The 27,729-nt window shown below is 40.2% G+C and overlaps 6 protein-coding genes across 27 annotated transcripts; all 6 read left to right on the top strand.

The window, feature by feature from the left end:
- The first annotated feature begins 402 nt into the window (after positions 1–402).
- Positions 403–5,325, top strand: LOC140787077 (diacylglycerol kinase 1-like). Of its 3 annotated transcripts, none has more exons than XM_073135830.1 (8): positions 403–550; positions 1,053–2,467; positions 3,226–3,592; positions 3,661–3,737; positions 3,932–4,051; positions 4,476–4,640; positions 4,765–4,902; positions 4,987–5,325. In XM_073135830.1, exons 2-8 carry the CDS (start codon positions 1,295–1,297, stop codon positions 5,134–5,136), a joined length of 2,190 nt encoding a protein of 729 aa, XP_072991931.1. In that variant the 5' UTR covers positions 403–550; positions 1,053–1,294; the 3' UTR covers positions 5,137–5,325. The 3 variants fall into 3 exon arrangements, with proteins under 3 accessions (XP_072991931.1, XP_072991932.1, XP_072991933.1); XM_073135831.1 differs by having other exon boundaries at positions 437–881; XM_073135832.1 differs by having other exon boundaries at positions 461–550; positions 1,058–2,467.
- A 1,423-nt stretch (positions 5,326–6,748) lies between these two features.
- LOC140785776 (UDP-glucose 6-dehydrogenase 4-like) lies at positions 6,749–8,718 on the top strand. 2 transcript variants are annotated; one of them, XM_073133772.1, is made up of 2 exons: positions 6,749–6,910; positions 7,011–8,718. In XM_073133772.1, the coding sequence occupies exon 2, from the start codon at positions 7,018–7,020 to the stop codon at positions 8,458–8,460; it is 1,443 nt and encodes a 480-aa protein (XP_072989873.1). In that variant the 5' UTR covers positions 6,749–6,910; positions 7,011–7,017; the 3' UTR covers positions 8,461–8,718. The 2 variants fall into 2 exon arrangements, with proteins under 2 accessions (XP_072989873.1, XP_072989874.1); XM_073133773.1 differs by having other exon boundaries at positions 6,787–6,877.
- Positions 8,719–9,701: 983 nt separating this feature from the next.
- On the top strand, positions 9,702–11,132 carry LOC140786032 (scopoletin glucosyltransferase-like). Its single transcript, XM_073134191.1, has one exon. The coding sequence runs from the start codon at positions 9,702–9,704 to the stop codon at positions 11,130–11,132; it is 1,431 nt and encodes a 476-aa protein (XP_072990292.1).
- A 373-nt stretch (positions 11,133–11,505) lies between these two features.
- Positions 11,506–15,885, top strand: LOC140787278 (uncharacterized). 7 transcript variants are annotated; one of them, XM_073136113.1, is made up of 6 exons: positions 11,550–11,707; positions 12,277–12,322; positions 12,951–13,177; positions 13,534–13,694; positions 13,775–14,065; positions 14,163–15,885. In XM_073136113.1, the coding sequence occupies exons 4-6, from the start codon at positions 13,541–13,543 to the stop codon at positions 15,530–15,532; spliced, it is 1,815 nt and encodes a 604-aa protein (XP_072992214.1). In that variant the 5' UTR covers positions 11,550–11,707; positions 12,277–12,322; positions 12,951–13,177; positions 13,534–13,540; the 3' UTR covers positions 15,533–15,885. The 7 variants fall into 7 exon arrangements, with proteins under 7 accessions (XP_072992212.1, XP_072992214.1, XP_072992216.1 ...); XM_073136115.1 differs by having other exon boundaries at positions 13,529–13,694; XM_073136118.1 differs by lacking the exon at positions 11,550–11,707 and adding an exon at positions 11,720–12,158.
- A 1,815-nt stretch (positions 15,886–17,700) lies between these two features.
- Positions 17,701–19,549, top strand: LOC140786623 (zinc finger protein ZAT9-like). Its single transcript, XM_073135203.1, has one exon. The coding sequence runs from the start codon at positions 17,916–17,918 to the stop codon at positions 19,203–19,205; it is 1,290 nt and encodes a 429-aa protein (XP_072991304.1). The 5' UTR covers positions 17,701–17,915; the 3' UTR covers positions 19,206–19,549.
- Positions 19,550–21,190: 1,641 nt separating this feature from the next.
- Positions 21,191–27,267, top strand: LOC140786621 (uncharacterized). Of its 13 annotated transcripts, none has more exons than XM_073135195.1 (9): positions 21,221–21,283; positions 21,505–21,584; positions 21,855–21,929; positions 22,669–22,771; positions 22,916–23,507; positions 24,259–24,394; positions 24,471–24,638; positions 25,611–25,721; positions 26,799–27,267. In XM_073135195.1, the coding sequence occupies exons 3-9, from the start codon at positions 21,855–21,857 to the stop codon at positions 27,021–27,023; spliced, it is 1,410 nt and encodes a 469-aa protein (XP_072991296.1). In that variant the 5' UTR covers positions 21,221–21,283; positions 21,505–21,584; the 3' UTR covers positions 27,024–27,267. The 13 variants fall into 13 exon arrangements, with proteins under 13 accessions (XP_072991291.1, XP_072991302.1, XP_072991299.1 ...); XM_073135189.1 differs by having other exon boundaries at positions 21,225–21,283; positions 22,660–22,771; XM_073135191.1 differs by having other exon boundaries at positions 21,249–21,283; positions 21,549–21,584; positions 22,660–22,771.
- Positions 27,268–27,729: the final 462 nt, after the last annotated feature.

Raw genomic sequence — 27,729 nt, 5'->3', positions numbered from 1 at the left:
TGGAGCTGGCCCATGGTTCACCCTCCGAGTGAGGCCACCAAATCCACTGGTCAGCAACGGTGGCATCACCCAAAGGGATCAACGCTACCTGGAAAGCCAAATCAAAGCCCCCTCCTCTAGGATTCTATAAAACTGCCATTCATTAGTGGGCTGACTTCCGGTCCCACTCTTATTACGATAGATCCCCAACACTCAAGTCAAAAGATTCAACATACCATCTTTTAGCACGATCCACGTGGCAATTTAAACACCGTCTGATCTGACGGGACCGTCGGATAGATTCTACTAAGGTCTAAGGATCTTACTTATTGAGGTGGATTAGTCTACCTACGGTCGGGATTTAATCTAGTGGACACGTAGGCGCACATTATGACGGGCTTCGTACGCTAACTGTGTATAACTAATCTAATTAAAGTTGTGTAAAGAAAGAGAAAAACGGTGGATAGGAGAGCGGAGAGAGAGAGAGAGAGAACCTGCAAATTCGGAGCTCGCAGTCGAAATCGATTTGGGTTTCCACTGAGACGGCTGTCTGAATCCTCTGCTGGATTCTGTAAGGAAAAAAAGAACATGTTTTTCTTGTTTTTTCCCCTTGAGTTTCTTCTAGATCGTCGGAATCCAAAATGGCATTTTTGCCTCTTTTCCCGGTTTTGTTCTTCGATTAGTGTGACTCAATTGTTAGTTCCAGATGCATTGATATGTTAGGATAGACGAAATCGGTGGTGGGTTATCGTTGATTGGTGAAATTTCTATCTGTTTCTTCTTTTAGGGTGTCGTATCGATCAAGAGTGATTGAAACGTGAAACTGCTGTTGTTGTCTTTCTGATGTGATCTTTATTAGTTTATGCCGTATTGGAGTGAAGTCTCATCTTATACATTTTTAGGTAAAACTTGGATAAATATGTTGGGTTTTGTTGCATATCTTTTATGTTTCCCTTGGCACATCTATATAGCTCATATTTTTGCTCCCTACTTCTTTGGTTATTTCCCTTTTGTTTTCATGAAACAATAGCAAAAAATGAAGTTTTGTTTCCTTTTTCTATTCCTTAACTTAGATTAGGAGGTATGTCGTGGATCAAGAAATTTCGTTGGAATATTAAGTTCGTTGATGCTCAGTTTCACCACAACTTAATGCTGAAATCAAGTGCTGAAGTTGATTAAAAGAGCATAGAAGAACAATGGCGACTGTCTTGGTAGTTGGTAATATCCTACCTTTTGGATGAATTATACTGGTTGGCTTTGTGATCTGGATTTATAGAGTAAAAGAATATATTTCATGCAATCCATTTACTGAGATATGGATGGCGTAAAAGAGAAGTTCAGAATATTTCTTCTAGATTGGGGTAGAAGTTCTGATGATGTGGCTGCATTATGGAGTTCTATCATCGGTTACATTACAGCTGCCATTATTGGTCTTTTGACAATTTTGTACCTTTTCTTCGTATGGAGGCATAATACAAGTTTAATCTGGATGAAGACTATAGCAAGGTCTAAGAAGAACTCGAAAACAAAACACAAAATTCTAGTTTCTGGTCATGTTTGGAGCATTGAAACTTGTTCTCGTGCAAAAGGATTAAAGTGCTGTGTATGCTTGGAATCCATTTCACCAGTTCAACCTCTTGGACAGATGATGGCATCAGAAAATTTGATTCATCGATGTGATGTTTGTGGTGCAGCTGCGCACTTGACTTGCTCTACAAGTGCTCATAAAGATTGCAAATGTGTGTCCATGATTGATTCTAAGCATGTAGTCCACCAGTGGACTGTTCTTTGGACAGAAATAGCAGATCGATCGGAGGAGACTCCTTGCTGTAGTTATTGTGAAGAACCCTGCAGTGGATCTTTTCTTGGTGGACCTCCGATTTGGTGTTGTATGTGGTGTCAACAGCTAGTGCATGTTGACTGTCACACTATCATGGCTAGTGAAACAGGTGATATTTGCGATCTGGGACCATTTAAACGCCTTATTCTCTCGCCTCTCCTTGTTAGGCCTCGAAGCGGAACAGGTGGCTTTCTGAGCTCTATAACACATGGTGCAAATGAATTGGCATCTACTGTACGGGGACATATTAGGAGTCGTAGCAAAAAATACAAGCATCATGAAAGGTTGCCTGCTGAGTCAACCAATAGCAACAACAGTAATGATTCAAATATGGAGATCACAACAGACACTCACTCAACATCTAGGGGTTTTCAGGGTAATGGCACACATTTTGATGGAGATAATGATGCTTGGAACCAGCATGAAAGTAGTGAAAGTGATGGTAAGGATGAAGAATCAAGTGTAAGAAGAAGTTCATCTTCTAATCAAACTGGTGATTCCCAGATAGTAGGACAAATGCAGAAATATGAATTGGTTGATTTGCCTCCTGATGCAAGACCTCTACTAGTTTTCATCAACAAGAAAAGCGGTGCACAATATGGTGATTCACTAAGGCATCGTTTACACTTTCTTCTAAATCCAATACAGGTTAGACTTAGGCAATAATTTTTAGTCAACTTTTTTCTTCATTCTATTCTGTGTTAGACTTAGAAAAGCGGTGCCCAATATGGAGACTCACTAAGGCATCGTCTACACTTTCTTCTAAATCCAATACAGGTTAGACTTAGACAATAATTTATAATCGTCTTTTTTCTCCATTCTATTCTGTGTTCCATGTATCCAAGAAAGTCTTAGAAGGTAGTTTCATGTACTTTTTCTCGTTTAAGTTAGTAAAGATGATTTTACCATAACCCACATTAGCGTCCTGCCTTGTATTTTCATTTCTCTACGTTCAATATAGAATCTCTGTGTCTCGAAATAATCTCTATTGATTTTGGCACCCATTTTGCATATCTGCATATTTAGGTGATGAACTTCTTTAGTTAACCTGTATGTTTAGTTATTTTGTTGAGTTTCTGGATGTAAATCATTTAATAACATTATTCAGAAAACTGGCTCTCCATGTTATTTTCAAAAGAGTTCCTCTTCTGCTTATTGAAATAGTTAAAGTTAATTTGGCTATTGAAGCACAGCTTTTAAATGTGGTCTGGAACTCTGGATGCTTCTTATGCTGTATGAATGGCTGTCTTGCCAATTGTAGGGCTCTTTGCGCAATTGGCAAAACCATAAATCTCTTTATTTATTATTTATTGGTGTGAGCAGTGATAATATACAGAAGTTCGAAATTGGTTCAGGCCAAAATGTTATTATCTCGAGTTAAACTTAATACTTTGTACTTTCCTTAGGTCTTTGAATTGAGTTCAGCGCAGGGGCCTGAGGCAGGATTGCTGTTGTTTAGAAAAGTGCCACACTTCAGAATTCTTGTTTGTGGTGGAGATGGCACTGTTGGTTGGGTTCTTGATGCGGTAGACAAACAAAATTATGATTCTCCTCCACCAGTCGCAATTCTTCCAGCTGGCACTGGTAACGATCTCGCAAGGGTTTTGTCGTGGGGAGGTGGTCTTGGTGCAATTGAGAGACAAGGAGGCCTTTGCACAGTTTTGCACCAGATAGAGCATGCTGCTGTCACCATTCTTGACAGGTGGAGAGTAACATTCGAAGACTCACATGCAAAGCTTGCCACTTCCACAAAATACATGAACAATTATTTAGGTAGGTCTTGCAGACTTTGTGGAAGTCTCATATAGTTTGCAGATGGCCTAATGTTGTTGTTTTGACAGGAATAGGGTGTGATGCTAAGGTTGCACTAGATATTCATAATCTTCGTGAAGAAAATCCAGAAAGGTTCTATAACCAGGTACATGCTTAATTTTCTCTTTTAATTTTTTATTCTTTTGATTCTTTTCACGCTTGACCTGATGCCCTTTGTGTTACCTTATCCGTTTATACTAGGCATAGGAAGTCTATCATCGGTACAGTGATCCTGTGAAATTTTTTATGGTGAAATATATGATACTGAGTAGAGTTGAAATGTATTACATTGTGGTGCAGTTCTTGAATAAAATGCTCTATGCGAGAGAAGGTGCAAAGAACATCATGGATAGAACTTTTGCAGACCTACCTTGGCAAATCAGATTAGAGGTAGATGGCGTCGAGTTAGAAGTACCTGAGGTATGTTATGCAATTTATGCTAATATAGATTCTTTTACAATTCAACTAGGTCATTATGTTTATGGACAAATGCTACAAAATTACATGCTTTGAAATTCTTTATCTTGAATATGACCTTACTGAGGCTGCCAGAATGCCCTTACCCTTTGTGCTAGGAAGGGTGTGTATGTAGAAAAATTGCAATTTTCTAAATCTTTTGAATAGTATGTTTCTTTGCTTTCAAGTCTTTGTGAAACTTGCAGAACAGTTTAGCATACAAAAGGTGTTTACGACTTTGATTGTGGATGAGCATAAAGATTAATATAGGATGCCATAATTGTTCCCTGGATATAGAATTCTGGCTTGTGAGAAAGCACTTTTCTTTCTCTATAGTGTTCGTACACTTTTTCGTATGAATTTGATATTTACTTTGGATTAATTGCAGGATGCAGAAGGTGTGCTTGTCGCGAATATTGGTAGTTACATGGGAGGGGTTGATTTGTGGCAGGATCAAGATGAGAGTTACGACAATTTTGATCCGCAGTCAATGCATGATAAGATGCTAGAGGTTGTCAGTATAAGTGGAACATGGCATCTGGGGAAGCTGCAGGTAATCAGAAACATCTTTGTAAAATTAGAATCATGCCCTCCCTGATGAAGAATATTTTGTACAGTAAATCTCTTTTTAGAATTAACTAACCAGAGATCGGCTTGAACCTTTGTGGTGCAATTAGGTTGGGCTTTCCCGAGCTCGGAGACTGGCTCAAGGGCAATCAATCAAGATTCAGTTGTTTGTCCCTTTCCCAATTCAGGTGGATGGAGAACCTTGGTTTCAGCTGCCTTGCACCTTAACAATATCCCATCATGGCCAGGTTCCATCTGATCCCTTTTCTTTTCCCCTCCTAAATTATGCTTTTGTTCATGGTCTCATTGTCTTATACAATTCATTGGCTAAGGCTTTCATGTTGAGAAGGGCAGCAGAGGAGCCTCTAGGTCATGCTGCTGCCATAATCACCGATGTGCTCGAAAATGCCGAATCAAGCCACGTAATTACTGCCTCACAAAAGAGGGCCCTACTTCAAGAAATGGCCCTAAAGCTCTCATAGAGACACAGACTCTTTCTTGATTTTGGACAAATAGCATGGTAAATTGCTTCACATTGTAGGAAGCCACAACAGTGTGATATTCGGCGTCTTTCAAAATTCGACGTTGTAAATATCAATACTCGTAGCTAATCTTGGATTGTACTTTTATTCTTTTTGGCGCTTCATAATAAAAACTGTAGATTTTGATCATTGGTGAGTGACATAACATTGTTCTATAGTCTTGGATTGTTTGGCTCATATGATAAGTAACCTTTGTATTTCCTTTCTGATTGCATAGAAAGAGAAATTTAAGGGGAAGAATGATTTGGTCATGTGAATATTTATCATTGTTTCCAAACTAAAGTGGCAATTTTTGATTCTAGGAAATAAAAGCATACCACCAGTCTTTAAGCCTCAACAGAAGAGTGATTTTCTTAAATCATTCCACACATTCTTAGTATATTTCCTTCTATTATATAGTGGTTTCATTTTAAAGTATCTGAAAGAAAAGAAGAAATAAATACAATATATATATATATATATATATATTTGTATAATGAGATAGTTCGAATTCTCAGCCTCTCTCTCTCTCTCTTTTCTATTGAAGTGTTCTTCACGTTGCCATCATAACCTCCTCCTTTATTGGAGATATTTCACCATTTTTATTTTATTTTCTGTTCATTGATCTACCAACCGATAGTTCTTAAGCTTCTTCTCTAATTTTTTTAAGAAAGATATTTAAAAATCTCTTAAGAAAGAACAAAGTGCATCAATAGTTGAAGAACAAACTATATATTTTTTTTAAAAAAAAGTGGTCAACTTAAAAGAAAGAATTTTTATGTGTGTAGTTAGTTGCTTCCCTCTCTCTTCTCATGACTTAAAAGATTTATCTTTTCTTTTGAGAAGGACTCCTCTCTTGACTATGAATTGTTGGAAGATCATGGCAGGTTGTTAGTTTGTGTGGTCATGTTACAAAAAATTTTATATACCTTTTTGAGTGCTATGTTCTTGATGCTATCCCTGATTATAAGTTATGATCTCGATTTATTAAAACCTAAACCCCAACTATTTGCCTCTCTTTAGCTAAAAAATATTAAAAAGAATGACAATAACACAATACAATTTGATAATTATAGAGAAATTTATTATAATAGAACTAGCAATAATGATAATCACCACCTTTGTCTAACTCGAGTAAATAATATACTAAGCATATTTTGTTAGAATATAAAATATAAAATTTACTATTAATATTTGCGTTTGGTTAACTGCTTAAGCTTTTAGAATAGTTAATGAGTAGTTTACTTTATTTACTATTTTTCTGAAAATGACTTTCTTCTTCTTCTTTTTTTTCTTCTTTTTCTATTATATGAAGATGATTTAATTGACTAATAATTATTGTTGGATCTAAATCCTAAGGGAGTTGAAATGCTTAAATTTAAATTTAAAACACACTGGTTAAATTGAAATTTGGGTAAAAAGCACGGGGCCCACCATTTTCTTCATGATATGATGAGAATCTTGAAACCGTGTTCATTATGGATGCATGGGAGTTTTCCAGCTAAGCCGTTGACTTTTTGTATGGTTAGTTCGTGAAAGGTGGAGGTGTAGATCTCACGGTCAAATTCTAGTATTTAAACACCTCCTCCGCAATCCACTTTCCTCCATTCCCTCTCTCTCTCTCTCTCTAATCACACACACGAAGTTAGGAAGGAGAGCAAGCAATTCCAATCTGAAGCACTGCTTGATCCATCATTCGTTTGTAAAAAAATCGATTTCTCTCTGTTCCTTCGTTGTAGGATTTGATTGCATTGAGTTATATCTTCTTTGATTTGATTCACAGCCAATCCGTGATTCCTTATTGTTTTTCTCGTTTTTCTTGTGACGTAATGCAGCTCAAAGATGGTGAAGATCTGCTGCCTTGGAGCCGGGTACGTCGGTGGGCCAACCATGGCCGTCATTGCCCTGAAATGTCCGGGCATCGAGGTGGTGGTGGTCGACATTTCCGTTGCCCGGATTGCGGCGTGGAACAGCGATCAGCTGCCAATCTATGAGCCAGGCCTCGAGGATGTCGTCAAGGAATGCCGAGGAAGGAACCTCTTCTTCAGCAACGACATCGAAAAGCATGTCGCTGAAGCCGACATCATCTTCGTATCGGTGAACACGCCGACCAAAACCCGTGGTCTGGGAGCAGGGAAAGCGGCCGATCTTACGTACTGGGAGAGTGCGGCTCGCATGATCGCGGACGTGGCCAAGTCCGACAAGATCGTGGTGGAGAAATCCACAGTCCCCGTCAAGACCGCTGAGGCCATCGAGAAGATCTTGAGCCACAACAGCAAAGGGATCAACTTCCAGATCCTCTCTAACCCGGAGTTCCTTGCGGAGGGCACCGCAATTCAAGACCTATTCAAGCCGGATCGCGTGCTCATCGGTGGGCGGGAGACTCCCGAAGGCCGGAGAGCTGTTCAAGCACTGAAGGCGGTGTATGCCAACTGGGTTCCGGAGGATCGGATTCTGACAACCAATTTGTGGTCCGCGGAGCTATCTAAGCTGGCAGCCAATGCCTTCTTGGCTCAGAGGATCTCGTCGGTGAACGCGATCTCAGCCCTCTGTGAGGCCACCGGCGCTGATGTGGCTGAAGTCGCGTATTCCGTAGGGAAGGACTCGAGGATTGGGCCGAAGTTCTTGAACGCTAGCGTTGGATTCGGAGGCTCCTGCTTCCAGAAGGATATCCTTAACCTGGTCTACATATGTGACTGCAATGGCCTGCCCGAGGTCGCCAACTACTGGAAGCAGGTGGTCAAGATCAATGACTACCAGAAAAGCCGGTTTGTGAACCGTGTCGTCTCTTCCATGTTCAACACCGTCGCCGGAAAGAAGATCGCCGTGCTCGGTTTTGCGTTCAAGAAGGACACCGGGGACACTAGGGAGACTCCCGCGATCGACGTCTGCAAGGGCCTCTTGGGCGACAAGGCGAAGATTAGCATCTACGATCCTCAGGTGTCTGAGGACCAGATTCAACGTGATCTTGCGATGAACAAGTTTGACTGGGATCACCCTATCCATCTTCGGCCGACAAGCCCAACGGCTGTGAAGCAGGTCTCTGTGTCCTGGGATGCGTATGAGGCCGCCAAGGATGCGCATGGAATCTGCATTCTGACTGAGTGGGACGAATTCAAGAATCTCGACTACGAAAAAATCTATCACAACATGCAGAAGCCGGCATTCGTATTTGATGGCCGCAATGTCGTCGACTCTGAGAAGCTTCGGAAAATTGGATTTATCGTTTACTCGATCGGGAAGCCGCTGGATGCCTGGCTAAAGGATATGCCTGCTGTGGTTTAATCGGAATCTCCTCTCGGAATTAAGATAGCTTTCGTCAAATTTTGATTCTGTTCATTTGATGTTATCTTCTTGAAGATTCAATACTTTTTTAATGGCCTGTTATTATTATTATTATTATTTTTCAAAACTTTAGTTTAGACAAATTAGATTGGGTTGGGTCATCTGCATCTCCTGTACCTTATTGTGCTTGGATGGAGTGTCTTTTGTTGCGTTGAAGAGGAATGAGAGAGACAAAGAAACTGGTCTTTTTTATCTCTTTATTTGTTTTTCTTTTCAAAACTTTTATGTTGTCTAAGATTATCAATCAATGAGCACAATAATTACTTTCTGGCAGTTGCTCTTCCTTTTGATTTTATAGCTTCTGCAGTGTCGTCGATTAACAAAAAGATGTCAACTGGCCTTAATTTGAGTTACCTTTTGTCTTCTGTATTATGGAATCCTAAAATTTCATAGATGCCTGGCCTTTATTGTTCTATTGGTAAAATGCAGTTTAAGGTTATGTACCTGTGTTCCTGCCATTGTCATGCATGCATACGAGACAATGGCAGTCCAAGTATTGATCAGGTTTCAAAACATTTTTTTTTACAAATAATTGAGGTTAGAAGTCTCTGCAGCTGTAGCATATACCAGCCATCAACTGTAGCAAATTTCCAGCTTTTGTTTCAGTATATTCTTATCAAGAACCTAGAAAAACGTGCAAAATAGAGACATATTTGTGGGTATAAACATGAGAGAGTTCGAAGGTCCATTCTGCCTAATTATGCTGGCAAAGAACATGGTATAAATTGAAGCAATCCTGTCAGAGGCTAGTTTTGGTCTACAACCATATGGTCTTCCAAAAACTCGTGTCCTTTTGAAGATTTTTCCTGCCAAACAGCATACATACAGTTGATTACAGTATAGGAAACTTTCAGATAAATTTATCAAGTTACAATTGTTCAACCCAAACCATTACATAAATAATTTTAAATAACCAACCAAGAGTGAGAATTGCGTTCACTTTTCAATAACCAACCAAGAGTGTTAACAGAATCACAAGAGATATAGTTCTGCACCAAAAGCATGATTCCTTCATCAGACTATCACCTTCATACCAAACTTACTTCCCTCATTTCAAGCAGCAAAACTCATCCTTTCTATATTCTGGCCCAAAGCATTTCGATCATCTCCTATATATATATATATATCCGTCTCCTTCCTCCTCCACCTCTCCCCACCTCCAAAGCTTCCATCTTTCGCTCATGGCGCACCACAAACTCCCCCACATCTGCTTCGTCCCCTTCCCTTCCCCCGGTCGCCTCATTCCCATGATCGACCTCGCCAACCTCTTCTCCTCCCGCGGCGCCCACTCCACCATCTTCATCACCCGCGGCAACATCTCTCGCTTCGCCTCCCTTGTCTGCCACGCCGCCACCTCCGGCCGCCGCATCTGCTTCCGTCTCATTCCCTTCCCCGCAGACGCCGGCATCCCGGATAACCTCCAGTGCGCCGACTCCGTCACCTCCAGCCGCTTCGCCGCGGCCGTCGACCTCCTCGCTCCCCTCATATCCCGCCTCCTCGCCGAAGACACCCCCGACGCCATCATCTCCGACGCCTACCTCCCCTGGACGGCCGACTTGGCGGCGGAGCACCGGATCCCGCGCTACTCCTTCACCGGTACCGGCTGCTTCGCCCTTGCAGTGGAGCGGGCCCTCCTCCTAAACCGGCCCCAGGACCGAGCCGGATCCGACTCCGAACCGTTCTTGGTTCCCGGGTTACCGGACTTGGTATATTTAACCCGATCCAAGTTAGCCGAGAGAACCCAACCCGAGACCCAGCGTAAGGAGCTGACGAAGAAAGGACTCGAGTCGGATACGTCCACGGTCGGTTGGGTCGTTAACTCCTTTCCCGAGCTCGAACCGGGCTACGCCGAGTATTACGAGAGGGAAACGGGAAAACCGGTGTACACGGTCGGACCTGTCTCCCTCTGTATTGAGAGGAGGGAGGACGCGGTGGAGCGCGGCTGGGGGCCAGAGGCAGCTCAGGAGGCGACGCGGGTGCTGAGTTGGCTCGACGGGCGAGAGCCAGGGACGGTGGTGTACGTGTGCTTCGGGAGTCTGTACCATTTCCCCGCGGCGCAGGTGAGGGATATAGGGATGGGGCTCGTGGATTCCGGGGTGCCGTTCGTTTGGGTCGTCAGGGATGACGTGGAGGTGGAGGCAGCAGTGGAGGAGAAGGGCTTGGTGGTGAGAGGATGGGCCCCACAGCTAGTAGTACTGGAACACGCGGCGGTCGGGGGGTTCTTGACACATTGCGGCTGGGAGACAATAACCGAGGCAACCGCAGCGGGGGTGCCAACGCTGACATGGCCGTTGTTCGGAGATCAGTTCTATAACGAGAGGTTGGTGGCCGCAGTGGTGGGGACGGGGGCGACGGTGGGGGCAGATAAGGGTTCTGTTTGGGGAGAGGAGGTCGCCAGCAATGGGTTGCTGGTGGGGAGGGAGGAGGTGGCGGAGAGAGTGAGGTGGTTGATGAAAGGAAACGGACGAGGAAACGATGTGGAATTGATCCGGCGAAAGGCGAAGGAGATGAAGGAGAAGGCAAGGAAGGCAATGGCGGAGGGTGGGTCGTCTTATAAAAATATTGCACTCATAATGGAAGATATATGGCGTCATAAATTGGAGAATTCTTGATGTGTGTATATATATATATATATAATCAACTAAGTTGTTGATCTTACTAAGCTGACGTGGCATGTACATTTTTTTCGTTCCTAGTACATCCAAATCCCCAATCTATAACAAGGTCCACATGTCTCCTATTCGAATCACCGCTAACGACCGTCCGTTCCCAAATCGGACGATCTCAGGCCGTTTAAACTCGATCAGACGGCTAATATGACCAACTACCCGCCACTAACCACACTAATTATCAAATTGGCACCAAGGTCCTCGTTGTAGATATAATAGTGTAATACCATTATTAACCATATCTATTTACTAAATGATACTGGTATCCTTACTGTTTTACTTTGTCATCATATGAGTTTTGTGGGTTATTCGTGTCATTTACTATCACGTTCGGACATCGAGGGACGTATCATTAGAAAAATAAAAAAGGGGCGCGCACGAAGCTTTTCTTACCTCTTTTTTTTTTGTCTTTTCACCCGCCAAATCATCCGATTTCGATCAAGATTCCCGTTCGATCCTTCTCTCGATCCCCAAATCGAAGCTACCTTCGATCTGATCTCCTCATCCGCTCTCGATCGGTATAGATTTTTCCCCCTCTCGTTGCTCCTATCGGATTCTAGGGTTAGGAATTCCTTTTCGTTCGTGCCTTTATTTGAGCTCGATCTCGATCCCGATGTGTCGATTTGTTTACCCGGAAGTTATTTTATACAGTTTTGATTGGTTGCCCTCTGTTGATTGATGGCTACTCTTGAGTTAGAGATTTAGGGTTAGGGTTTCGTCGGGTTTGTAGCTTCTGGACCTCAATCGTTTAATCGGCTTCAGGGGAATTACTTTTCTTTGAATTTGGATCGTTTCCCCTCTGGTGATTTGATTGTATGTTTGTAGATTTCCGGAATCAAGATTATCTTCTTGGTAAATCTGTCGATTTCTTGGGGGCAAATCCTTTCTTTTGTCGAATTGGTCATTCCGTGATTGAAGCATCATTGGTTGGCTCTTGTTTCCCGATCGAACGAGATTGGGTTTTCTAGGGTTAGGAAATTCGTTTAATTATTAATCATAAATTAATAATTTTTATTTATAGTACAATATTTTTATTTTTATTTTTATTTTTTAATTTATTTTACCTATCCGATTTGATTTCGTGCAGACGTCCTGGGCGCACCTATTCTTCTGTGAAGTGCAATTGCTATTAGGTAAGCAACAGCTCGTTTCTTCGTAGTCATTTTATTTGTTGCTGTTTTAAATGCCAGCCATAATTTTGAATTCTAATGGAAAATGTGTAAGTCAAAATGGGAATACTTGTTCATTGTTCTAAAAGGGAAGCCAATCGTGTAGGAAGATGAGCTGAGCTTGTAGGTCATTGGGGGTAGAGTTATTCAGTCCCATCGGATTTTCTGCTGGGATGGTTATCCCTTTGTTGTTGATTCCCTTAGAGTGAAATTTTTGATATGCCTCAACTCCAGACATCGATGATATCGAGCAAGCAGCTGAATGATACAGTGCCAATTCTGGCCATACTTTCTTCAGTGGCTGTAATAGTGGTTCAGTGCATAAACTATATTGGTTTCCAATTTGAAATGCAACCTTATAAGATAAGAATCATTACTAGTTGTGATTATAGGATTGGCTTTGATAGAGGCTAGCAGTATTTTCTACCAGATATGCAGTGCAATGATGGATAGTTGTCAGTCACTCACCCATTGTGTGAGGTTCTCCAGAGTCCAGACTGCTGTGAATATGATGCTGGCTTCATATTAAGAGAAGCTTATGTAGCCCATTCTTTGATTAATGGCTCAATTGATTCTGAATTGTCCATGCTAGGTCCAATTACTGGGGTACCCTCCATCGTCTGGTTAGTAGTTTTGATATATCGGAATGAGTCTAGTCACTTCTGATGCCACGGTATGATGCTTCACATTCTCTAATGCTTACTGAGGACTTGCAAGTACTCGTGGCCTCATGGGACACTCAAGATCAGGAGCAGAGATAATTTAATCTGCAGATCCACGGTGGTGTTACCGTGTCCGCTATATTGAGTCACTAAATTGGTACAGTATATACTATTATGGTTGGTTTTTCTTTTATCTACTTTATAGGTCTTCTAAGAACTTTTCTTTTTTTATCAGTTGACATTTCAACTATCCTAGTGGAAAATTGGCTCAAAAGTTACTTGTAGATTATGAGAGTCTCCTTCTTGCTATGCTTTGAGTTTTGACACTGCCTTTAAATAATGATGAGCTGTGTGCAAATTACCTGTCCAGATTAGAGGGGGAACCCCCAAATTTAAAAAATTTGAAGCTTGATTTGAGGCCTTTTCTTCAATAGCTTTCAGATGTTCAAAATGTGATTCTTTAATTGATTGTCTTTTTCGAATATTCTCATGTATAATTTCTGTTTAGTCCAGTACAAACATGGTATTTGAGCATAAGAAGCAGCCTTTTACTCCTGAGCAGTCTGACCAGCCTAATTGTACAAATCTTAGAGGATTGGAGTATGATGGACAGCTTGCATCATTCAATGAAGTTTCTTTATCTGGAAATCTTCCAGAAAAGTTGCAGACTTCAGGTAAACAATGCTCACTTGCACTGTAAGGGAAAAAGAGTTATTATCCTATCTTCTTACTGATATATATATTTTTTTTAAAGATTGTGTAAGGGAGGAAAACTTTAATAAATCTGAACAAAGCTCAAGACCCCCAAATTACATTCTCAATGATAACTCCACTAGCTCTCTTCATAACACCTTCAGCTTGTCTTGGGTGCCTGGTGGCACCAGTGAAGCTAAAAAGTTAGAGCATAACAAGCGGCCTCATTGTGACGTCAAGCCTTATCAGGTCGCACACAAGCGTCCAAAGCAAGTGGACCAAAATAAGTGTTTGGACATATTTGAAGTGGTTCCTTCTTCCAACAGTACCTTTGAGGGGCCATCTGCTTCAGGTTTCCTAAGCTAATTATCTTTTAACGTTGTGATGAGCTTAAATTATTGAATGTGTGCTTGGGCATACTATGAAGTGACTCTGTTTTCTGCTTCCAGGTTCTTCTGACAGAGTTTTTCAGAGCAGAGAAGCAGATCCTGTTAGTAGGACATTCAGCAGCTGTGTGAACTTGCCATGGTTTACATGCAATTTTAGCAGAAAAGGAGTGAGCTTGGATTCACATTTTCGGGCACCTATACTTCCTAGTTATTTTGAAGATCACCAACAAGCAGCTGAATTTTATCACACAGAAGACATATCCTCACCCATTTTTGAGTACCCGCCTCGAAAACATGTGGCCATTGGTCCCAATCATCAGGCTGTAGTTCCAGTCTGGAAACCGCGAGATTTGAAGAATACATCTGGGGGTTCAGATTGTTGTGTTGCTGTTCCTCATGTAAATGATGAAGATGGCATTGGTAATTGTGTCATGCAAATGCCTGATTCTGACTCTGAAGCTTCGGAGGTTAGAACTATATGTAATAAGATAGATTGTTGCTGCCCAGATGAGGGTTCCATCAGATGTGTGAGACAACATGTAATGGAAGCAAGAGAAAATGTCAAGAGAACATTGGGTGAAGACAAATTTGAAGAATTGGGTTTTTGTGAGATGGGAGAGAATGTGGCTTTGAAATGGACAGAAGAGGAGGAACAGTTGTTTCAGGAAGTTGTATTATCTAATCCTGCATCACTTGGCAAGAACTTTTGGGATGACCTCCCAGATGTCTTTCCCATTAAAAATAGCAAAGAGCTTGTCAGTTACTACTTTAATGTCTTCATGCTACGGAAGAGGGCTGGGCAGAACAGAACAGATCCAATGAATGTGGACAGTGACAATGATGAATGGCAAGAAAGTGATGAAGGTGAATTTGCTGCGACAGAGGAAGATGAAGAAGATTCTGTCGTGGAGTCTCTTACAGATAGAGATGGTGTTACTTGTAATCAATATTGTGTTGGAGGTGATGTTCATGAAGAACCTGAGAGGGATGACTGCAATGACTATTCAATTCCTATCGAGGGCAAATGGGAGTCCTGTTGTCTTTTGAAAGAAGGCAGTGATATGGAGGCCAAACCTCTTCCTTCGGTGCAGCTTACGGACAAAAAATTGCAAGCTGGTGTGGAGGATGTGGATGTCCAGGATGAATCATGCACCTCTTTTGAGGGCCACTGTGGTGGTCAGGATGACAAGATGCAGCATGGTGTTACTTTAGGTCATGAAGACTTGCACATGGAATACAGAAATGATGGCTTAAGTGGTATTACAGATAATGGGCTCTTCGATGGTCATTATGACCCAAAAACATGGGACATTAGTTTTATCCATAGAAAGGGTAGAGATGACTTCTTGTCTACGTGCAATGTCATTGATGAAGTGATTGGTATGGGAGCTTGGGAGAATACTCATATGGATGGTCATGGCATTAGCTAAATTTTGGCAGGTCCATTGTTCTTTGCTTGTCGTCTTGTCTCAACTCTATTTAGTTTTCCCAATTGCCTCCGAGTGTCGGTTGCTCTCGTGGATCAGGTCTTCTCAATCTCTTTGTATATTCACAGAGGAGGATCTCTGCAGTCCTATTTCTTGTAAAGTAGTGTCTGAAAATGAGGATCACACATTCATGAGTTTTGAAGATTATTCTCATGGACCGCAGATGAGTCTTGTCCTTAGTTCTTTGTATGGCAACCAGTTTCGTTTCTTTGAGAGAATTCTCTAGGATGGGGAAAGTGTTGTTTAGAACCTTCTATTTATTAATTTACATATATCTATTGTCTTTGATCCTTCTATTTCTTCCTGTTGGTGCTTTGATGTGATTTAATTTCCTTTCGGTGTTATACTCATTATTAGCAGCAGCAGACTTACAATCCATATACTCTTACTGGACTGTTGATTGTTAATGCGAAAATATGTGGATTGATGCAATCGTTCCTGTAAAGAGATCAGCAGTAGATGAGTTTATACTAGTTGGACTGGTTAATGTCATACTGTTGCCTTGATGATTTCTAGGTGTGAGCTCGAGAGTATACAGTTTTCAGTTCTTCCTTCTAGATTACACTATGAATTTCAGATAGGGATTTATGATGTCGGTGGATATGATCCAGATAGCCAAAACTGAAAAAATCTCCGACCAAGTGGTTAAAGTTTGTCTGGTGAACTGTGTGTGGATCTTGCAATAGGGCTTCAAAAGTAGAGGAAGCCGAGAGATGAAACTTTCCCTTTTTATTGAATCGACTGATAAAAGTGTTCTTTAATATGCTCATGTTGCTAGATGTAGTAACTTGGAAAGCATGGCGTAAAGGATCCAATTCAATTATCCCATGAGTGTCCTCCAAGCATAGCTGGTGTGATCTTGCTCACTCACCAATGCTCCATTATTACTTACTAGTACAAAAAGCTACCATGCCTTTATTTTTGGTTCCTCCAATTACAAAGGATGATGCCTCCAGCCTCCTTGTGTGTGAATCCCACCTTTCCATCCCCACCTATTCGATGTCTTCTATCAGCTCTGCCAACTCTTATTTCTCACTCTGGGTAACTGTGCAAGGAGCTTCTCTCCCAAGCTTTGATGCTTTGGTTTGAAGTATGCAGCATGCTAATGGATAATGGTGAGTGAGATCATCATAAAAACAAGATGGGTAAACTAGCCTACCCGAATACTAAATAAACATTAAGGAAAGAGAGGTTAAGATTTAGCATCATGTGGAAAATGAACTGAGGGTAGATGAAATGTAGTTCTGGAAATTTGCTCCTCTTTTCCAATAAGATTGTGTTAAACTTATCTGTCCTCGAGTACAAAGACACTAAAAATATTTGTCAAAGTGGCAGGAGGACAAAGTGGACCCAAATTTTAGTTGGCTACGCATCAAACTGTCTGTTGAGCTATAGATATTTGAAGGACTTGAGTCTCAAATAAGGTTTAGGAAGTTGATTGCAAATTAACGTCATTCTTCTTTATTCTTAGATAGGCCATAGCCATAGGGCAGAGTCAGTCAGAGACGATCGAGGAGCAGTAAATAGTTATTCTTAGATGGTCCAGAGATGAGGATAACCAATTTGCAAAATTGCTGGTTAGCGAATAACGTAATTAGCCAGATAGAATAAGAATAAGAATAAGAGTAAGTTGATGCATGCACGATATCCAGAGTTGTCGATAAAATTATTGGAATAAGAAATCGAGATGCACATCCACCCCTCCCCGTCCTGTGCACAACTTTGTGCTCTCCAAACTGCACTGCCCCTTTGCTTGGGCCCACCCCCAATGTTATAATGAGCATTTTTTTTCTAAAATATTCCGATAGTTTAGAGAATTTGTTATGCTCAGTCTCGCCTTTGACCTCTTCTCTACCAAAATAAAGGAAGTTGAATAGTTTCTAAAATAGGGGAAAGCATAGGGTTGGAATTGGAAAATTCTCTTCCGACGAAACGAAATCGTCACCGTCTGATCGACGAGCGCGAGATCCTCAGCAGTGTCCACGTGCTCCTCCTCCCTGTCCTTCCTCCCTTTTTTAACTTTGCTTCCATGCATGGATTTCTCCTCCCTACCAATTGCCAAAGAGACAGAATAAAACAACCCTGAGATCAGCAATGCTGAAGTCGAACCAATGCTAAAGGTCTCACCTTTCTCTCTCCTCTTGGTTCCTAGCAAAGAGAAGAGCGATAAAAAGCAAAACTTGGGGCCGGAATCCACAGGCCCCAGGATGAAATCCCATCTGGGTTCTTCTCAGATCGACCGGAAAGTTCGGATTTTGGGAGATCTGGTTGGGTTCTTCCTGCTCTTCTGAGCCTCTTCTTCGTTCTTGTGATCTTTAGCCGTGGGATGGAAGGAGATCAGGAGCTGACGCATGACTGTAAGGTGTGTGGGAAGAGCTTCCCCTGTGGGAGATCTTTGGGCGGCCACATGAGGTCTCACTTGTCGTCCTTGAATCCGTCATCCGAACTGGAGCAGAGGATGCAGAGAGCTGGTTATGGGTTGAGGGAGAACCCCAAGAAGACTTCGAGGTTGTCGGATTTCGACGGCGACGGCGAGCGGCGCGACAAGCTTTGCAGGGTGTGTGGGAAGGGATTCTCTTCGTGGAAGTCTCTGTTTGGCCACATGAGCTGCCATTCGTGGAGATCGAATCTCACATGGGAAGAAGAAGAGGAGGAGGAGGAGGTGGTGGTGGAGGATGAGGAAGGAGAGGTCCAAGAAGAGAGGCAGGAGAGCTCCGAGAGCTTATTAGGCAGTGAGTTCATAGCCATGAGGAGGAGGAGGAGATCGAGGCGGGTGGCGTCGATACCCGCCGCTTCTTCTTCGCTGTCGGAGCTCGAGAAGGAGCAGGAGGATGTGGCTCTGAGCCTTATGATGCTATCACGAGATATTGGCTTCTGGGGGGAGAATTGTCTTGCCTTGGAGGATAAAGGATCTTGGAAGGAAGAGATGGATGAGAAGGGATCTGAGGAATGCCTTCCAAGAATTGGGCTAAAGAAGGTGAATTCTGACAAGAATGACAACTTCAAGGAGCCTAAGGCTAATTCTTCCAATGTGGATGAACTAGAGCATTCTGATGAGGCTTCATGCTTGAATCCTCTCAAGGAGAAGACTCCAAATCCAACTCTTGCAAGAAAGAGAAGGACTAATGGTGGTGATTTGGGCCGGACCATTGCTAAGAGAAGCAGATTCACATGCAGTAGATGCAACAAGTCCTTCCATTCCTACCAAGCTCTCGGCGGCCACCGGGCGAGCCAGAAGCGGATGAACGGCTGCTGCGTGGCGAAGACCGACGAACACAGCTTCGAGACCGATGCTTCTTTCGAATCAAGGCCAGTTGAAGAAATGGTGAATAAATGTAGGAATGTTAAGGAGCATGAGTGCTCAATTTGCTATAAGGTTTTCTCCTCTGGCCAAGCTTTGGGTGGTCACAAGAGATCACACTTGGTTGCAAGTAACCAGAGCCTTATAGCCCAGCAACCATCTCCAAGTATTCCTGACTTGATTGATCTCAACCTTCCTGCCCCCATGGATGAAGATTCAAGCAATACGATCGAGGCTGATGAGTGCAAGCAATGGTGGATTCGAAGCAGCCGCGAAGTTCATGAACAGGTTGTTGTTGGTCTGATGACCAACTGAGAAGAAGTTCAGCAAGCAATCGGGTGCATCTCTATTCAATTCATTCTTTTGGACTTAAAATTACAAGATAAAAGAGGTGGGCAATTCTCTTCTCCTGTATCAAGAACTTAACGTTTGATGGATTGAAGTGCTAACAGATCTAGATGCTCTGTAAACAGTTGAGGTAACTCAACTGTCTTATCTAATATAAAACCGTCAAATATTCAATGGTATTTTTCTTTTCTTATTACTTTTCAGAAATATGTGAGTTAGAGAAAAACAACAGAGGTCTGATTCCTTCTTCTTGTGGATTGTGAAGTGGATCTAGAGGCCAGAGGCCAAATTTAAGCACATGATGTTTGAAATGATTGGAATGTGAGATCTTCAGCAAACATTCTGTATATTTATTAGATGCTTTGCAATGTGATATCAAGTGGGTTGTGCACTTGCACATATGGTTGTGTTCTTCTGTGGCTCAGCCAAGTATAATACTAGTTGTCTATGTTTGTTTATAGAGGTTAATTGCCCTTGCTGCTCTCTTTGTTTCTTTCTCTTCTCTATGAAATCCAGACAGCCAGTCCTCTTTCTGGTGTTCATGTCTCTTTCTTGCCAACTTTTCTTGGACTGGTTAGCTAGCATTGGGAATCACAACTCTTAGGAATATAAAATGGCATCTTAATTGACCAGCAACTAAATCTAAACTAAGAGATATCAACATTGAAGAGGCTGTAAATTAGCCCTTCGATTAGATTCAAGGGAAAGATAGTTGTATTATTCTTAAACTATTAGATAGGTTCTTGAAAGCTGAAGCCATATCATCCAAATTCTTTAACTGCCATCATTCTTACAATCTTGGGTACATTCCATTGTAGTTGGTAACTTTTTAGGAAGCAGAGTGACTCTTCCTGCAATTGAAAACAACAAAGTGCTCTGATATATAATTCTATCTTGCTACAGTTATAATCCAAGCAGCAAGTCCAAAGATAAAAACTTCCAACTGTTCCATTCACAACTTGGTCACTTCTATTAATGTTGAGAAGCCCCACAGTGGGGGAGATATTCCTGATGAACTTTGAGGTGATAAGATAGCAGACAAAAATATGCTTTTGTCCACTTCTTGTCTACTATTTTTGTGTTTGGTTTCTGCCATCTGGAGGGAATATTGCCTATGATTGCCATGCAATGTGATGTGACAGGTGAGATGTATATGCTAATTAATGATCAACATTAATGCCTCATGGCCCAAACAAAGAAGATTATATCAATATCTTATTATTTATCCTAGTTCTTTTGTGGAGGTCCCTAACATGGTATCAGAGCTTTGTTTTAAAAGAGGTTACTATTTTCGATCGTAAACAACTATAAGTTATTGCGTCAATGGTAGCCTTTGATGCATAATTGATGTCAAGATCTTATTTTCACTTCCAGGACTTACAAGGAGGTCTCATCTTTTGTGAGGGAGCTTTTGATATAAAGATTCTTCACCCTGTCCTATGGAAGGACTATGTCGTTGAAGTTGGGTCGATTTTTCCTAAATATTTTGGACTATTATTTTTTGTATCTTTCTTGCTATTGCGAGTTTTGGAGGACGATTTTAGAGAATTTCTTTCCTACTTATTTTATTATATTATATCGCACCCGTAATTATAATTTTCTTGAGCTAAAACAAAATATCTGACGATGGGCTTTCTCTCTCTCTCTCTCTCTCTATATATATAAAAAGACTCTACTCAATATATATATATATATATCTGAAGTTAAACTTGAGTTGATAAGTATTCTAAGGATAATAGTATTAAGTTGCATGCATTTTAGTTAGCTTATTATGTAAGTGTGGCTCAAGATTTAGGATAGAAGCCAATTAATTGATGGGCTTGGGCTTCATCTGTTTTAGATTTTGATGCCAATTTGATAATAGTTATATTTGAATCGGCCCAGCTAATTGTTGTTGAATTCGGCCTGTTAATGGCCCACGTACTAATTTTCCAATTCCCTTTCTTTATTACAACTTCGAGGGGGTTTTCGAATCTTGGAGCAATTTCGAAACGTGATGCTGTTCTCTTCCCTAAATACCTAATCTAAACTGCAATCGCCCACAGGTTAATTCGAATTCGAAATCTATTTCTTTGCCTGCCTTCAAAATTTCTCCTTTAGCCCTAGTTTCTTATGTTGATCTAATCGATGCTCGATCGTTGACCCGCGTGTTATTGGGAGTTTTCAAGTAGACATTGCTATTTGGGGCATTGTTTTCTGCTTCGAAATCTGCGAATTCTTCTATATTTTGTACGCTTTGGGTTTTATTTACTTATTTATTTTCCAGGTGCGTTACTTTTGGATTCCTCTATCTGGAGATGGATTGATTAGGTTTTCGTCGTTCTTGCCAAAACTCATTCTTTTCTGGTAAAGATTTGAGCTTGCTTTTGCAATTTTGTGAACAAAATTTGATTTTGGCATTTGGTTTTCATTGTATATATATTGATCGACAAAGATTATCTTTTAATCTTGTTCCAGTCTTGCAAAGAGCTAGTAGTTTCTCTATATATTACATCTATGTAGTCTTGGTATCCAACTCTACCTATTAAAGAGTAGTAGCTCTTATTTCCGCTAGGGAGATTGTGTTACTCGATGACCAATGTTTCTGTTATTCTCAGTCTTTCTAAATTTGTGCAGATGTCTAGTAATCTCAATGGTGAGCTTTCTGTGGATGTTCAGGAGGTCTTACAAGTAGGAGTGATGCATGGGGAGGTAAAAACTGATTATTAACTGGATATTATCCTTTTTTTTAATTGAACATAACTCATTCTATTTGTATTTTTAGCATGACTACCTTATAAATTTCTGTTCATATTATCTTACATACTGGTAGATAAAACCAGATGAGTATTTAGCTTGCGACTGTCATTTTACTGCAACAATATTGAGCGAAAGAATAGTTAAAGAATTTATGGACAAAACTATCAGAAGTTCTATATAGTATTGGTATTACAAGAAATCTTGAGATTTTTTTATCTGTCAAAAATCAAGTTTCAGCACAAGAAAGAAAAAGCTTTGCTTTCTTTTCCATCATACTTATAGTTGGTTGAAGTTTGGTCAAATACTACTCTGAAGTCCTAAAAGGAAATATAGCTATTAGCAAGATAGCAAATCAGAAAAGAACAATTCCCAGATAACCTAGATGTCTGGGTTTCTCTCAACAGCTTTAGCTTCCCCAGTAATATTGATAATGTGGAACCGAATTCGTAGTGCTTCTCTGAGTTCTTGGAATCCTGTGGCTTCAGAATATCGGTCATTGATACTAACAAGTGACTTTTATAGTCCTGAAGCTGTGTCTTAAGGAATTGGTGATGAGAGATGTGTCAAAGGAATGGTCGACCACTATCTTATACTCTATTTCCTTGGAACTCCTTTTATTGATATGTCTATCTAGTAAATTCATCATAATTTTGAGAAACTTTTATTTTAATAGAAACTTTAGTTATTACAGAGATTGCAGTTAGACAGAAATGCTCCATCCAGGGCCTGTCAAAAAGACAAGACATATGCTGCGAAATTGGAACTGGAACTTCAGAAATGTTTGCAGGAGATAGGTAACTCTTCTTGCGCCTATTCATTTACAAGTTACAAAATCCTACAATAAGAATATATTACTGATCATATGTGGCTTATTTTATTATCCAACTACTTTTTATTGTTGGGAAATGAACATAACATGAGCTAACTACCAGAGACAGAATTTTTGCAGGATCAGTTAAATTTGAGGACTGTTGAGGCCAATTTTATGGGGGAGCACGTCCACAGCCTTGAACTGAAGCTCATAGAATATGAAAAATTACATGCGAGGTTGAAGTTGATGGGTGAAGAACTAGTGCAATCCGACACTCAAAACTTGCTTTTGATGGGGGAGCTGAGAAATAAAGAAGAAGAGTTGCATAAATCAGCTTTGCAAATTCAAAAACTTGAAACACTAGTTTTGGATTCCCAATGTGAAATTGAGAGCTTAAAGCTTGATTTAACTGCTTTAGAACAGAGGTGCTGTGAAGAAGAGACGTTTGCCCAACAAGCTGCCCAAGAGAAAGAAAGGATGAATGCACAATTGAGAAGATCAGAGTTCCAGGTTCGGGAGGCAGAGCAGGTAATTAGCCATATGGAGGGTAAAAATAGACAATTGAAGCAGCTATTGACTGAGCGAGATCCTATAAGGTTCTTTTCTGCCTTGGAGGAGCAACTTGACAAGTTACTAATTGATGGCAACAAAACGTGCAAAATTGACCAGGCTTTTTTCCTTGAGTTAAAGAAAGAACTTCCTTTGCCTAGTGAAATGTGGTAAGAATGCATATACTTTTCTCAGCTGCTTTAAACATCTCATTATCATCAACCATGAATTCTGAAATTCTTCATTCCAAACATGAGGCATGCTAGGGATATTATGTGAGAGGTAAGAGAATTAACTAATTCTGTCAGCAACTGCCGACATGCATTAACCCTGTTGGCCTTTTGTGCCAAATTCATGGTTGAAGATAAATCATGTGAGAGAGGTTTTTGCCTTGAAACATGTTGGACCATTAGATGTACTCTAGGTCACTCATGAAGGTGATTATATTGTTCTGCATAGACATCCATGTAAATGCACTCATTGATTTTTGAAGGATCTTTAATTTGAATAATTTCAATAAATTTATGTTCAAACTCAATTTCCATGTCCGAACTGCTTCATGTCCTTAATATAAAACTGTCTTGTATATCTGCTGGATTTGTCATCTTATATACATGTGAATAACAAAGAGTTCAGTTAATCAGAACTATTTCAGGAAGGTAAGAATTTCTTCTGGGTCATGAATAACGGTTATAAGTTATAGCATGCCAGTTAAATGATAAATGGTATGAGTTAGCACTGCTATTTGATGCCTGCTCTCAGATTTATTTGTTCCAAGTTTCCTTTCAATACTAGGGTCTTCCATGGTTCCATCTCTAAAGTAGTGTGCCAATATATTTATTTTTTAAATAGTATTAGAAATTGATCCTTGTACTTTTGGCTTCAAATTGCTACTAGTAATCTTTTCTACTATTTCTGAAGCAATTGGGAGGAATCTTTGGGGCCGATCCTTTCAAAACTTGCTGCTGTATCATCTTGTGACCAGCACATAAAGGAGGAAACTGAGAAGATGGCAAATCATATCGAAGAATCTGAACTTCTAGTTAAGCAACTCAAGGTTGGATTATAAGTATGTTTGCTAAATGGTAGGAGCAGATTTCTTCTTGCAGACATATTATATTCTACTGTGCCAGGAAGAGCTTCGAGATGAAAAGCGAAAGGCAAAGGAAGAAGCAGAAGATCTCACTCAAGAAATGGCTGAACTGAGATACCAAATCACAGGCATGCTTGAAGAAGAATACAGACGTCGAGCTTGTATTGAACAGGCATCTATTCAGCGAATCCAAGAACTAGAGGCACAGGTAATGACACTCATAGCAGTTTATAATCACAGACAACTAGACAAGATAATACCTACACTTCTGGCATATTGACTTGAAAATCAGCTTGTTTATTTTTGGACTGGTTTTCAGTTGTGCATCCATCTGGCATGACAGAAGGAATTAAGAAGTCTGTGACTTAGCCAATACCAATTTGGAACTTGTTTGGGCATTCATTGAGGAACTTGAAAAAGAAATAGATGATAGTTGGCATCTTTGAAGTTCAGATACTTGATGCAAGTCTTTCTAGATACTGTGAAGTTCGATAGAACTGGGCTCAAAATTAAAAAAGGCTTCAGGAGGACTGAAATTCTTTGCATCACCCTATCAACCTGGTGCCAGTCCTCTAGAAATAGTGCCAAGGTTCCAACGAACGTGACCATGAAATCTAGAAAATCAGTTAGTTGGTAGAGCCATCCAGCTTTAGGAGTTTAGGTTGACAGAAGCAACCCCCTGATGATCCTCATCAGCAGGTATCCGCCACTTGGGACCCAAACACATTTTGCTTTTGCTTCATAAAGGGGGCACAGGGCACTACATCATGTAAGGTGCGTCCAGCTTAGAAACTTAGTAGCCTACCAAGCTTGTAAATTATGAGGATATTTCTTCCAATTGGGAGTAAATCCGTGAAAGTAATATCTTGTTAGGAAGCTCGCATCCAAAGTCCATTTTCCACATCCACATTTCTTCCAGGTTCCTTGTTCGTATCAAGGATATTCTCAAACCAATCAAGCCCTTCGTTCCGCTGTTTCCCATTATGCAATATTGGGGAGGTTTATATTGACATAGAAAAGGTGTAGACTTCAGACAGAGGAAAAGGGGGTTAATATTTTGTATAGGGAGTTTATCTTCATCATATAGCTACAAATAAGACCCACCAAATGAAGGACAAGACCAATGGTTTTTCATATATGAACTTTTAAAATGCCTGTTAACATTTTTATGGATTATCAGGTACTTAAAGAGCAAAAGAAATCTACTGCAGCACTAAAGCGTTTTGAGGAAGCGCATGAGCTAGCTGAAAGCCAATCCTTGGAAATTAAGAAACTGAAGAATGCATTAGAGGTATATCTATGATTTTCTCACATTTATTGGTCTTCATATGATTAAAATCCATGATTCATTACAAAGTCTGAAGCAGAACCTTGCTCTTCTGCACATTTAGCCAAATAATAATAATGAGAATATCTTTATCTTCTACACTATATGAAGGCTTATCCCTGTCCTATTATGTATTTCATGAGAAAAAATTCATTTGAATTTATCATAATATATAAACCTGAAGTAGCGGACATATATGATAGTCAATACTTCTTTCTTACCTACTTGGTATGGATATCATGCTGATTCTTGTATAGTGCTTCAAATATTACTACTATTAACTGCATAACTATGTGTAATACCTACACCCTTTCCGAGTCATCTCCACACAGGTACTTTTGAGTAAACAGAAGGTTTTAGATATGTAGTTCTTTTGATGTATAAATCATACAACTACTTTCGGGAGACAGGATATTATGCTTCTCTAGGGGACAAAGTTTTATCCAATTTATCATCTTTTACTGGAACTTAATTTTTCACTCAGAATCATCCTTGTGACCTAGTTTTGATTTCCATCATATCACCCTTATTAATACTTCATGTACTTTTGAAACTGGATCTGCTCCTTTCTGACTTACCAAAACTGCAGCTACCTTTCAGACATGCCAAATTTTGGGATATGATTTATAATTTTTTTAAATTGAGTTATTTTGAGAATAAAAAAGATCATCTTATGGTGAGAGTTTAAAGAGTGGTTAGATAAAGAGGATATTATAACCTAAACTTACAAACACCATAGATATGTCATAGTTCTAACTCCTAATATGCCACTTCTCTTAAATACCTCCGATACATGTACATCTATGCATTTTTTGGATGGAAAGTATCACTTTGATTTTGTGTCACAGTTTTGAGGTTATGAACCTCATATCTATGTATATGTGAAGCTCTAACGCTGTCATGAATGAATTAGCACAGAACTTCATTATAAGTTGCATCATGGAAGTTCTACAAAGCATAAGAAGGAAAAGATAAATCTTGTACTTTAAGTCAATTCTTCATAATGCTGATCAGTTGTAAATTCTATGTACTATATTTTAGAGCTTCCACTCGGCAAGGAACCAGGGGGCAGCTCAGAGATCTGAATCTTGTGTTTGTGGGATCTGTTCCGTTTCACCAGGTTCATCAGATTGCTTGGCTGGAGCACCTGAAGATTCCGAAGCTTTGGATGCCAACTGCATAGAAAGGCGGTCCGGGCAAGCGCTAGTAGAGTGGCACCCTGTCAAAGATTCAACTGTTAGACAAGGGCCAGATATTGGTGATTAATACAAAACAAAGCTTGTGAAGATATATTCTTTTTGTCAACTTGCTCAATATCGATTGTCTGTTTAATTCTTTCTTGATTGAGAAAATGTACATGGTCTCCCCGGTTTATATTAGGAACTTAGCAGACTGTGCATTGGATGCCTTAGTTTACTTTGGGGATCAAAGTTGTAAACCTGTATCACATTTTAATGAGTGCATTCCCGTAAAAAAAGAAGAAAATATTAGTGAGTGGAATTCAATTTGACGTACATTGTGCAGTATTTCCATCAATTGAATTAGTGAAAAGAGAAGCATATTTTCTACAACATTTTGGCTACTCCATCCTATTCTTATGCCATATATATAAAAGGCCAAGGGAATATATAAATGTTCCCAAAAGATTATTATCTCTCTCTTGAAAAGAAAAAAGAAAAAAGAAAAGAAAAAGAACATCGAAGTTAAGGGCATATATAAATGTTCTATTTACTTCTATACAGTCATTATCCTGGTCCTATCTCGAATCAATTCATCCTTGGCCACCATCACACTATAACAACTATAGCATTAGTGATGTTTAGTACTACTAAAAGAACCAAAGATGCAAAGCGAAACCATGAGCCCTAAAATCCATACTGTAACACTTTTTATTATTATTAAACTTTGGTGATAATATTGGTAATGTTTTCTTAGCAAAATCTAGGGTAATCTCGATCTTAACAAATAGCAT

The sequence above is a fragment of the Typha latifolia genome, chromosome 4 (assembly GCF_019914945.1).
Source record: "Typha latifolia isolate L0001 chromosome 4, TyphaL0001v2, whole genome shotgun sequence".
In the NCBI taxonomy this organism is placed as follows: domain Eukaryota; kingdom Viridiplantae; phylum Streptophyta; class Magnoliopsida; order Poales; family Typhaceae; genus Typha; species Typha latifolia.
The sequence above is the reverse complement of the archived record's forward strand: the minus strand, read 5'-3'. Positions and strand labels throughout refer to the sequence as shown.